This window comes from Miniopterus natalensis, chromosome 11 (genome assembly GCF_054644295.1).
Source record: "Miniopterus natalensis isolate mMinNat1 chromosome 11, mMinNat1.hap1, whole genome shotgun sequence".
NCBI classification, from domain to species: Eukaryota; Metazoa; Chordata; class Mammalia; order Chiroptera; family Miniopteridae; genus Miniopterus; species Miniopterus natalensis.
In genome coordinates this window covers 55,630,209-55,642,931 of record NC_142091.1, presented here as the reverse complement: position 1 = coordinate 55,642,931, position 12,723 = coordinate 55,630,209, and the positions used below count along the sequence as shown (strand labels likewise).

The window sequence follows — 12,723 nt, the reverse complement described above, 5'->3', positions numbered from 1 at the left end:
TTGCTGTTCCTTCCTCCAAAGACTTCATTAACATGATATTAAAATCGTTTTCAAAAAGTAAAAGCCTACAACACTTTTCTGGAGGCACAATTCTGATGGGAGAGTTGACTGATGGAGTAGCTTAGCCTAGAATGTGTGCAGAGACATGGAGAGTAAGCCTCCTTTGCCAAATCCTAGAGATGTCTGGTCTCAAATTGGCAACATATACAGAGGACAGGAGTGAGAACCAAGGGTGAAGAGCACTGAAGGTCTGACAACAGAAATTCAAAAGTGAGAGAACAGTTAAGGTGGGAACTGCTACTTCAGGCTAAGGTGCTCAGTCTGACCTCGGGTGGGTTATCTATGTAGTGGCTTCTTAGCCAGTCACTTCAAAGTGCAGTCTTTCAGTTTCCAAGTCATCTCCATGTATCCAGAACTCTGAGTCAGCCTTCCTGTTCTTTTATTCTTAAATGCAAATAGGCAATCAAAGACCAGAAATTTTAGGAAATTCTACAGCCTTAAAGAGAATGACTGATTTAAAAAGTAGAAAAAGAGACTAAATTTAAAGAGCAAAGAAAAACTTAAGACAATCACAAATGGTACTAGAGAGATTAGAGCTGTATTCATAAAATAAGATAGCATGCTCTGAAAAAGTTATTCTAAGAATCAAAAAAATCTTGGAAATTGAATGACATATATGATTTGCCCTCTGACACACACACACACACACACACACACACACACACACATTGAATGACATATATGATTTGCCCTCTGACACACACACACATACACACACACATTGAATGACATATATGATTTGCCCTCTGACACACACACACACACACACACACACACACATTGAATGACATATATGATTTGCCCTCTGACACACACACACACACACACACACACACACACACTGAATGACATATATGATTTGCCCTCTGACACACACACACACACACACACACACACACTGAATGACATATATGATTTGCCCTCTGACACACACACACACACACACACACACACACACACACACACACACAAATGAAAAGCCATCTGGGGAAAAAAATTCAGGGAATCTCCCAGAACCAAGACAGAAAGTGAAACCAACAAGATACAAAAAAATGTTTCCTTTTAATTGGACCTCCAGAAAGAGAGGAAGGAAAAAATAAAAGGGCATAAATTGTAGGAAAATTATAGAGAAGTGAAAAAGAGGCAGGAGACAAACTAAAAGGAATACAATCTCTAGAGCAGGATGGATTAAAACACAGATGTGTGCACACATACACTTAAACATTAGGTTGTAGAGTTTTATAACACAAAAAGTAAAGATAATAAAATTGTACAGAGAGAAAAAGAAACAATTGCAAAGGAATATGAACCAGACAGCAGCAACAACTGATGCTAGATGACAGTGAATTAGTCTCCAAATTAAAGAAAACTGATTTTTAATCTAGAATTTTATAACCAAGCAAATACCAATCAATAGTAAGAGCAAAATGAAGTCATTTCAGATATACAATAACTTAGAAAGTTCACACATTACATCGACTTGCAGAGATAGTTGCTTAAGGAGATGCTCTGGAAAAACAAACAAATACAAGAATGAAAACCTAACAAAGAGTAACTGTGACATTAGAAATTGGAATTACCCAGTAATCCAACGAAAAGTCAGTGGAACCAAGAACTTCCTAGAGAAGAAGAAAGAGATGAAGGCCATAAAGATAAGAAAGTGAAATGTGATAAAATGTTTAGAAAAAGAGATATTTTTGTTTTCTCAAGAGGGAAAAAAATCAGATAATCTAGGAAAATAAAATTAAGAAAAGTTTGTGGTATAAACAATGAAGTAAGTATATTGTTGTATGACTCTGACTATTTGATGGACAGTTGGAAAGGGGAATCAATTTGACCTTGACTCTAGGGATAGTCAAAAGAGGACATAGGTGATGCCAACCTGGAACTGTAGCAAAGGAAGTGAAACTCCATCTGCAGAAAGCATCATTTTCCCAGCTGTAATATATATGCCAAGTGAGAAATCAAGATATATTGTTGAAATGTGATAGAACATGATACAAAGGTGCGAATATACTATTTAAAGTTACAAATTTAGTCAGTTGAGAATTTTAAATTTAAAACGGTAATATAACCATAAAAAATTGAAAGGTTATACAAGTGAGCTAAACCTTCATCTAGCACAACAGGAAGCCAACAACAGATAATGCTGAAATTTGATAAATCTAGACATAGTGATATAAATGTACTAATTCAAAGAGAGTTGCAAGAAATTTCCAGATGAATAATGGCAGAAATTCTTCTTCTTTTTTAGTTATAGGATTGTTGTTCATTACAAGTTTTCAAATATTTTTGGAATGTCAAATTGTATATAAAATACCTCAGTAATTTAATCTCATATTATATTTACCCAATAAACATTAAGGACCAAACATGAATACATATTTTTTTAAATGTTCCAGGTTTGAAGACTACGGCTTACCTTCAGAGAGGGGGAAAAGGTGAGGAAAATATTAGCAAGCAACTCACCTAAGCAAAAATCACTGAGGTCAGCAAAGGAGCATTTGAGTAGAGAGTCTTTTTTATTCTTGCCGTTAACTGGAAAAAAACACACAACAATTAGTAGATTTGAAAAATGAAAACACAGTAACAGTTGGAAAAGGGACCTTAGTGACCGCTATTTGAATGCTGGCCAAACATAAATAATTTTTAAGTTAATGAGTTGAAGTTAGTTATTTAAAATTTCACAAAGAAGCATCTGTACTGTATTTAATAATACATTCATCTTCTTGAAGAATTAGGCACTTTCCTTATTAGACATGGATCATAAGAAGACTATTTATAATAGGCAGTGGTTTCACAATACTATTAAAAAGATAATCTTGGTAGTTTCAGGTTAACCAAAGGCAGAAGCAACCCTAAGAAACTGTAAGAAAATACATTCTAGTAAGACACAAGCCTTTTAGTAGAAAGGGGTGGGAAAATAAAACCACACCCTATCTACTGGACTTGGTAGCCTGGTTGTATTTTGACTCCTGACTCCTGGGAACATAATGGTGTGTCTCAGACAGATCTGTGCGGAGGAGAGTGCCTCAGGGCAGCCACAAAGTCTCTTTAATGTGGCATCTGGTTGGCACTTCCCTGTATTTCAGCCCTTGTATTAAGTTAGGTTTCAGTGCCAACATTAGGTTGGCAACACTTATCCAACCACATGTTCATGCAACCAAATCTTCATTGCTTATTGTCAATATTATTTAAAGTCTTGGGGTTTTTTAGGAAACTGAGTTTATTATTGATGACATACTCTACTCAATTACTTTTTTATGCATTTTTACCAGGAATGGTGGTGAGCTAACAATTCAGGTAAGCTGGTCTGTTTTTCTCTGCAAACAGCATGGAATAGACTAGTTTCGGGTGGGGCTGAGTACCTTCAAGGCAAGACAGAAGTGAAAACACATCTGGCCAACAAATAGCCTTTCATCTAACTGGCTCAGGTACTGTTCTTCCTGTGCCAGCTTCCTTCCTAAAGAGCTTCATAAATACTAGTGAAATGGATGAAGGAATGAACAAAAAAAGAGAGCTCACCTTGCTCTGCTTTGTCAGCAGAGATTGAGGTCACAGAAGTGGGGGCCTGAGATTCACTCTCAATGGACTGAAAGAGCGAGGTAGACTGGCTCAGGCTCTTGGAGTAAACATAGCTCTGGGCCAGGCAAGGCAGGGATCGCCGAGACGGTTTTAAGGAAGTTTCTTTTGCTATCTCACTCTTGCTTATATTCATACCTAAAAATCCAAATAGGTGAAGTAAGTGTTTGGAATAAGAAATAACTGGCAGAAATCAACAAATAATTTTAATCCTTGTGACGGCTGCTTCTGGAAACTACTCTTAAGTAGCACCCTTCAGGAATGAGAACTAATTGAATTAGTTTTGTTTGTATTTTTCAGGCAACATGTTTAGAGATTTTTGTCAAATATTTCTGAGAAATCAACAGCTCCTCTTTCAGTCTGGCCTTTCACCATTTTTTTTAAAGGTTCCGTATAAAAGAAATGAATGTTTAAGTTCACTTAGGGACTTATGAGAACAATGATTTGGACCACTTAGGTTTTCAAGCAGAAAAATAAAGCCTAATTCACAAACATTCAAATTACTATTAAAAAATGGAGCCCTTCTTTCTATATCCTCGCCTCCCTTAAACACATGCATACTGTATTAATAGTGACCAAAAGGCTGCAAAGAGAAAGCACAGGGTAGTACAAAAACTGGCCAGTAGGTAGAGGTCAAGAGGGAGAATTTCAGTGCTCAGTGTGATAGTCCTGCCCCTCATGTAGAGAAGGCTGATTTGCTAGAAGAATGCCATTCAACAGGACTGATTCCAAAAGTGTATGCCAGTAACTGTATGCTACAGCAAGGAACGCTGAGATGGGAAAGGAAACAGGGAATGATTCAGAATTGACTTACTTAAGGTCATGAATCCAGCAACTGGCCGAAGTGAATGTTAAAGCTATATGTATTGGATTCCAAAGCCTATGAATTTTCCACAACGCTCCATGGCTCCCCATGAGCCCTAATCCCAGATAGTTTGTTACGGTTGTTTGGCTTGGTATAAGTATCACACAAATTTTAAGCAGAGTGCTCTGAATGTCCTCAGGAACTCTGATAATTCTATATCTGCAGTCTTGGTGAACTATGGGATATACTTTGATGAAAAAGGAACATGTGCTGCTTGGTACATATCAATAGGAAATGTCTACCTACTATCTACCAAACTGTATTTCTTTTATTTCAGACTGTCCTATAAAAATATGAATAATAATCTGCTATGAGTTAACAATGTGTGTAACTGAGTTACACAACATGAGAAATGTTTTTAATATTAATTTTTATTCATTCAGTTTTCCATCATTTATTTAATAATTTCAAACAATTTTGAGTTCTTTCTCTGAGCCAGGCCTTAACTCAGTGTTGGGTGTAAAACGGTGCTCACTCACAAGGGAAACAGATATATAAAAGCAGATCTTTATATTACAAAAACCAGTAAAAATATATATATACATAGGCCATTATAAAACCACTCAGGAGGAACTCCTAGTCCAGACGGTGGTGTCAGTATAGTCTTATCTGTGAATGTCATCCGAACTGATTGTTTTCGGTATATTCCTTCTCCTACATTTTTATTCTAATTTTTAGGTTTAACACATTTTTTTCAAAGAAATGTGTACATAGGTAAGAAAATCTGTAGAAAACTCTCCATAAATGCATAACTGCTGAAAATATTTGTCAAATGAACACTTAAAGAAAATTGAGAAAAATGTTGAAGATGAAACAAATGACTTCCTGTAGCTCTACATTTCCTTTTCCCTATGTCTTTAATGTAAATGAAGTTTTCTCATCTTCTGAACTATTGCTTCTAAAGATATACCGATCATCTTTGCTAGCAACCAATATAATCTAAACTGAAAGTCAGATATCCTGTGTTTGAAAGAGTACAAAGTTTCTTTTCCAAGTTCCCCAACTGCCATCACATTCAGCTTGACATAATCATCAGTTCTGATCTTTGCTTGGTGTGATTAATATTAAGTGCACCCAGAGCAAATTTAGGCATTTTTTCCTACTATGTTCCCAAGTTCCATTTCTCTTCTTACGTGGCTTTACATGGTACCATTAAATAATATTTGATAACTACCCATTTAAAGCTAATAACTAGAAAAAAGACCACAGTCACATGTCAGTTTTAGTAAGCACACGCAGCTCTCGAGTTCAAGGCTAAACCTGTAGAACTGTAGAAAATGTGTCATTTCCTATATTAGAACAGATTTTTCTAAAGCAACAATTATAACCACTTCCAACTGTTCTAAGAGCACTTCATAAATGCTTACATATTTAAAAGGATCTAATAAAATGACAACTTCACTTGGGTATACAAAAAGACCTAAGAGGTATAATTACAAAAAGATATTTTCTAAAAATGCATTCACATAAAACATCAGACATCAAAAGAGAAAAAGCTGCTATTCGTGATATTATAGAGAACCCTAAAGATACCATCAAAAAACTACTAGAACTGATAAATGAATTCAGTAATGCAGCAGGATACAAAATAAATATTCAGAAGTCAGTTGCATTTTTATACGCCAATAATAAGTTATCAGAAAGAGAAACTAAAAAAACAATCCCATTTACAAATGCATAAAAAAAAAAATAGCTTGGAATAAGTTTAACCAAGGATGTAAAAGACCTGTACTCAGAAAATTATGTCAGTGAAGAAAAAAAATGAAAAAGATACAAATAAGTGGAAGCATATACCATGTTCATGAATAGGAAGAACAACATCATTAAAATGTCCATACTACCCAAAGCAATCTGTAGATTCAACAAAATTAATACCAAGATACCCATAGCATATATTACAGAACTAGAATATTCCAAAAATTTATATGAAACCACAAAAGATCCAGAATAGTCACAGCAATCTTGAGACAGAAGAACAAAATTGGAGGAATCAAGCTACCTGATATAAAAATATACTACAAGGCCATAGGAATCAAAACAGCATTATTGTTGCATAAAAACAGACATATAGATCAATGGAACAGAATGGAAAGACCAGAAAAAACCCCACGCCTGTATGGTTAATTAACATTTGACAAAGGAGGCAAGAACATATAATGGGGTAAAGATAGTCTATTCAATACATGGTGCCGGGAAAATTGAAGATATGTTAAAAAAAAATGAAACTAGACCACCTTCTTATACCATACACAAGAACAAACTCAAAATGGATTAAAGACTTAATGTTAGACTCAAAAACCATAAAAATTCTAGAAGAAAACAAGACAGTAAAATCTCAGACATTTCTTGTAGCAATATTTTTTTCTGATATATCCCCTTGGGCAAGGGAAACAAAAGACAATTAGAGCACCTATGTGCTTTAGATAGAGGAATGCAGCCAGAGAACTACAATACCCCAACCTCTCTTTTGTCAACTTCTGGTCTGCTGCTGCCTCCCACTGGTTACATTTAAACAGTGGCTAGAGGTCCTGTGAACCCCTGGTTGTTGTCTTCCATAGACACCTGCTTCCTGCGGCACTGGGCAGGGAGAAAATGGTGCAGGATGGAACTGGAGAGATGAACAGAGATCGTCTACTACACGTGAACAGACGTATAACTTCAAAGGAGCTTTCAGTATAACCTTTGTGTGCAGAAAGCAACATATGCACTTTTTTTTTTTTTAACCACTAGAGAAGAAAATTAACATTATTTGGTCATAAACTAAGTATTCAAAGATGCTTATAAATTAACATGGGAAAAGCAACACTTGACTTTAAAATACTTTTGCATTTGCTTTCTATGTGCAAGCCTCTATGCAGGAGACAAAGGTAAATAAAAGGCAACCTTTAAATAAGAGTAACTAGCAAAATCAAAATTTATCTAATTAAAATATATTAGGATAAACAAGAAAAGCTCTCTAAGTTTAATGCAAGATGGAATACTGCAAGAAAGGCACAAAGTTATGAAGGGGTTTGTAAATTGGAGAAAATATATTTTAAAAGTCCTGAAGGTGAAATGAATGCCCTCATTTTTACTTTTACCTTTGCGTCCTATTCTCTAATTTCCAAGGCACGCAGTCCACTCCAAACATGTTAATTTCCCTTACTACATGTCCCCTTAGAAACATGTACTTTGCTTTAACAGCACTTATCATGTTTGCATTTTTCATTTATTAGATTATTATTCAACATACATTCTCTCTAGCTATAAGGACAGTTTCGTGAGGGGCAAGGACCATGCTTGTCTTGTTCACAGGAACAGCTTCAAGCACCTGGCACAGGGTGTGCACATACAGTATGCAAATAAACCTTTACAAATGAAGTTATTTTTGTTGATTGATATTGTATCCTGTCAACTTGCAAACTCGATTATCAGTTCCAGGAACAGGTAGGTTCTTTGAAATTTTCTACATAAACTATCATATAGTCTGCACAGAAAGGTGGCATAATTTCTTACTGTCCAATTGAGTATCTTTAATTTCTTTTTCTATCCTTATTTAATTTTCTAGGACTTCCAATACAATATTGAGTGGGAGTGGTGGAATCAGACAATCTTTCTCAGTTCCTGATTTTAGGGGGAAAACAAACATTCTTTCATGATGAAGTATGATGTTAGCTGTGTTTTACAAATGCCCTATGTCATATGGAGGAAATTTCTTTCTATCCTTAGATTGCTGAAGGTTTTATCATGATGGATGTTGAATTTTTTTTTTTCTGCATCTCTTGATATATCACGTAGTTTTCTTACCAAGTCTGTTAAGTGTGGTAAATTATAATAATTGATTTTTGAGTGTTGAACCAACCTTGCATTCCTAGGTGATATTTGATATATTTAATTCTCACAATAATCCTAAAACAAAGCTTTAATTACAAATATTTAACAGAAAGAAAACTAAAGTTAACTAACTTAAGGACATTCAGTCTCATTACTGACAAACCTATTAACTCCACTCAAGATCATGGGATCTCCAAGCTATGTTCCTCTTACTATAGCACCTTTCACAGATATGGGAGGAGTATTAATGATGGTCTCCAGGGCAACCACAAAGCCTTCCCGTTCTTATACTCCACTTCCAAGGCAGAGTCCCTGGTAGGCTTTTAGGAAATGGATACTTTTGTTCCAGGGTTCTTAACAGTGAAGCCAATGGGGACACTGACAAAGATTATAAACTGGCACATACAGTCTTTCTTGGTCTTGCCTTTTTGTTGTATTTCTCTCCAATATGCTAGGACTTGTGAAACTGAAGCAAAAACAGCATATAGCTTAGGCAGCTAACCTTTTTGAAGGCAGCTGAACTAGTTTAGACTATACCTTAGGGATATATTTTCATTTTCCCTCGAGATTTCTTTGTGTTTCCAAGGCTTTGAAAGGATGTAATAGTAAGGTTCAAAATAAGATACAGGCCTTGAAGAAAGAAACCTAGGAGACCAGTAAGTCTGCTGTTGTTTTATATCTTCAAGCAGAGCCCAGTTCAACAGAACCAATAACTTTATCTAGAATTTTTAGGCCAAGGCCCTAGTTAGGAAAAACAAAAACAAAACAAAACATTGCTGTTTGGCCAGAATGTATCTCCTCTACATTTCTTTCTCATGAATCTATTTTAAGATTTAAACATAAACTCCTGGGTCTCACCTAAACCTTTGTTTTAACACAAAAAATGCTTATAAAGCTTCAGGAATTCTGTGCTCACATTATTTGTCTAGTTCAGCAGCATTATTGGAACTTACCTACTGAAGAGAAATAAGATCATTCAAATAATGTCTAAGGAACAGCAAAAAATTATATATCCCTCTATATTTTTTAGAGAAGAAAAATAGTTTGAATAATCTTATCAAGAATATGATTTTAGTATCTAGAACAAGGCTACTTGTTATGTAAAATGGAAATTAGTAAGAAAATAATCGCCAACCTACACAAAATCAAGGCTGAGCACTTCAATCCTTATAATAGTTAGAAATTTAAGAATAATTAATTTGATTCAGTCAAAGTCTAATGTCAAAAACCTCAAGGGAGTTTCATCACCTCCTAATTTCCTTTTAAAAGCTATCTGAATAAATGTTCTAATCTTGTCATCATAGAATGAATAATGCATTTAAAATTGACAGAATGACATTATAGGCTTTCAAAATCACTCACGTCCTGCCGAGATTTAATGCCCAGTCTAAAGATAAAGGGAACATGCCTTTTTTTCACTGATTTTCAAGGAATTTCTAGTCTTTGATAGGTTTCTTCCAAAGCCACACAAGATAACAAGAAAATGCTCTAGAATGTTCTTCCCTATTCCTTGAAAAGAAAATGAGTTGATGGATAAAGGAGTGCCACTTCTGCAACGAGAACAATGAAAAAGCAAACAAATGCAAAGTCAAACAGATTCAAAAGATAGGCGCCCACTAGCTGTTTTTTCTCTTTTAGCAGAAACTGTATCTATCATTCCTGATTCAGATACACGTTTTTAGTGAAAGTTGCTTTTTCTCTTTTTAGCTTAGTGACTGGATTATAGGCCCTTTGCAGTCAAAGAGGCAGCAGTGGGCAGACAGATGACTCTGGAATCGGGTAGGTCACAGTTCAAGACACAGCACAGAAACTCTTGAGTGTAGCATCTTCAGGTAGGCTTGACAAGGCCTTTCTGAGTACACACTGCATGTAAATGAGTAAGTTCGGAAGGAATACCGCCTTCTAGAAGTTCCTAGCAGGTCTAGCGTATGGTATGTTTCCATATGCCAATTGGTACAGTGGCCTTAGAGCAGTTCTAAGAATATTCAGGAACTTCTAAAGATATTCTAGGTAGACCTGGAAATGTAAAGGCCTTAAAGTGGCTCGCATGACTTCAAAACAGACAGGCGCACACACACACACACACACACACACACACACACACAATCTTCCTCTCTCTCTCATACTTACCCAAATAACACTGGGTCAGTCTGGCTCTGCCTTGGTAACCATGGCTACTTCTTTAGTGCCACAAATGTGTGTGGTGGGATTAGAAATGTGGTTTCAGGATAAGAGAAATCACTCCTCTAAGTCATGAACAAATTTTCCCAAAAACAAAACAAATTCTCTGGGCCATAATGGTCATCAACAATTCTGAAGAGAAGTACTGAATATTATTAAAAAGGGAAAAAAAATCCCAAATCATGGGATTACTCCAACATTAAATTTCGATTAATTTCCAAATTCTGGGCCATTTCAATCCTAATACGTTAATATTCTATGGTTTTCAGTAGTTAACTTTTGTCATGCTATTTCTAAAAGAAGTCTCAAGCCTTTATTTCAAAATTTTCTACTTATTTTGTCCTCCACGTTAATGTCTTTCCAATTTAAGCCTTCCACTGTAAAGCTGCCAGTAAATGCAAGTGGACTTGGGAGGAGCCATTGTGCGTAAATTCTCTCCACCAACTCAATCCCTTTGTTCTGTTTTTAAAGGAAATCACAACAATAACATCTCAAAGATTAAATCAGCGAGAGGGGTACATAAATATAGTTTATGACATTAGTGTTTCTTCCTAAAGTAAGAAATTAATTTCATATTATATTTATTTTAAACAAAATTTAAACTGGTTAAAATAATATATATTTTTCTACAAAAATAGAGACAGTAGTAATACTGAAATTGAAAAACTAGACAAATTCAAGGAAACACATTTAAGCCATCTTCAGATAACAGTCTTCCCCAAATGAATGTCATATTTGCCTTGAAATCATCTTATTTAGGGATTTTTTAAAAATACACCATTCAGACAATCTAATGATTGTCTCTAGTTAAAAAATAAGCTGATTTCTTCAATGAAGTACCTATGGCAAAAGCAGTCAGGGATGATATGATGACAATCTGAAAATATGTGTGACTGAACCAGGCACAATTTCTTTTACTTCCACTGCACTGCTTTTATGAGCACCATGGGCAAGCACAGCGCCGGAGCAGGATTCATCGCTGAAGAGTAAATGTAGCTCACGGCTGCCTTGGGGCTGCAGGATGAGCTGAGTGTCCTTGCCATTCTCACTGTAACGCACACAAGTAAAATATTCTGTCCCGTGAATCTCTTTAAAAAGAACTCCTGGCTTCTGGGAGATTTTTCTGACACCGTTTATGATATCAGCGGTGAATGGGGAGCAGCATGGACCAGGTAGTAGGTTCAGACTGAAGGAGAGTGTGGCTCTGGGCCACCACCTTCCCTGCAGGTTGATATACCCAATAATGCATCTGTAAACATCCACATGTGTATACAATCTCCCTTAAAATAAAGTCTCTTTCTTCTGAATTTTAACTTCCAAGGAAGTGATTCCATCTGTGTGGTCAGCAGAACTGTACACATTTTTTTAAGCCTTCCTAAATTCTGTGTGTGTTTCTTAACTTATCTCTATTGTTGAAAGCATTACAGATGACCCCCTTTTTTCCCCATTGGCCCGCTCCCCCCATACCTTCCTCCCCCCTCCCCCAAACCTTCACTGCACTATTGTCTGTGTCCATGGGTTATGCATATATGCACATAAATTCTCTGGTTAATCTATTCCCACCCCCACCTTCCCTCTGACAGCACTATTTACAATAGCTAAGATCTGGAAACAGCCCAAGTGCCCATCAGTATATGAGTGGATAAAAAAGATGTACATTTACACAATGAAGTACTATTGGGCCATAAAAAAGAAGGAAATCTTACCCTTTTCGACAGCATGGAGGGACCTGGAGAGTATTATACTAAGTGAAATAAGCCAGACAGAGAAGGACAAGTACCACATGATATCACTCATATATGGAATCTAATGAACAAAATAAACTGATGAACAAAATAGACCCAGAGACATAAAATCATGGGATGTCATGTTTCATCATGAGTTTAGTCTTTGCAGGCTGCAGAAAGTAAATACTTTAAATCCAGAAGCCAATACAACATCTCTCAGATTGCAGGAATGCAGCTGATACCATGAAGAGGAGAAACACGAAAGAAGAGGCGAATGCCTTACCCTCCAGTGTGCTAAGCACAGGATAAAATGTGTCGGGCCAAACCCATTAAGAACAGGGGTCAAATATTTGGGGATGGAACAAGACTAGGTTCTGGGTGGTGGGCACAAAGGCAATATACAGATGATGTATCACAGAATTGTACACTTGAAACTTATATAATTGACTTAACCAATGTCGCCCCACTAAATGTAATTATATATTTGTGTGCTTG

General features: G+C 36.1%; 1 protein-coding gene across 1 annotated transcript in view; it reads right to left on the bottom strand.

Annotated features, from left to right (window-relative positions):
* ANO3 (anoctamin 3) overlaps window positions 1–12,723 on the bottom strand; it is a 161,787-nt gene that overhangs the window by 121,710 nt on the left and 27,354 nt on the right. Inside the window, exons 2-3 of the mRNA XM_087821792.1 lie at window positions 3,586–3,780; window positions 2,530–2,598 (exon numbers count right to left, since the gene is read on the bottom strand). Coding sequence (XP_087677918.1) covers window positions 2,530–2,598; window positions 3,586–3,778 — 262 coding nt within the window. The 5' untranslated portion in view covers window positions 3,779–3,780. The remainder of the gene's footprint in view (window positions 1–2,529; window positions 2,599–3,585; window positions 3,781–12,723) is intronic.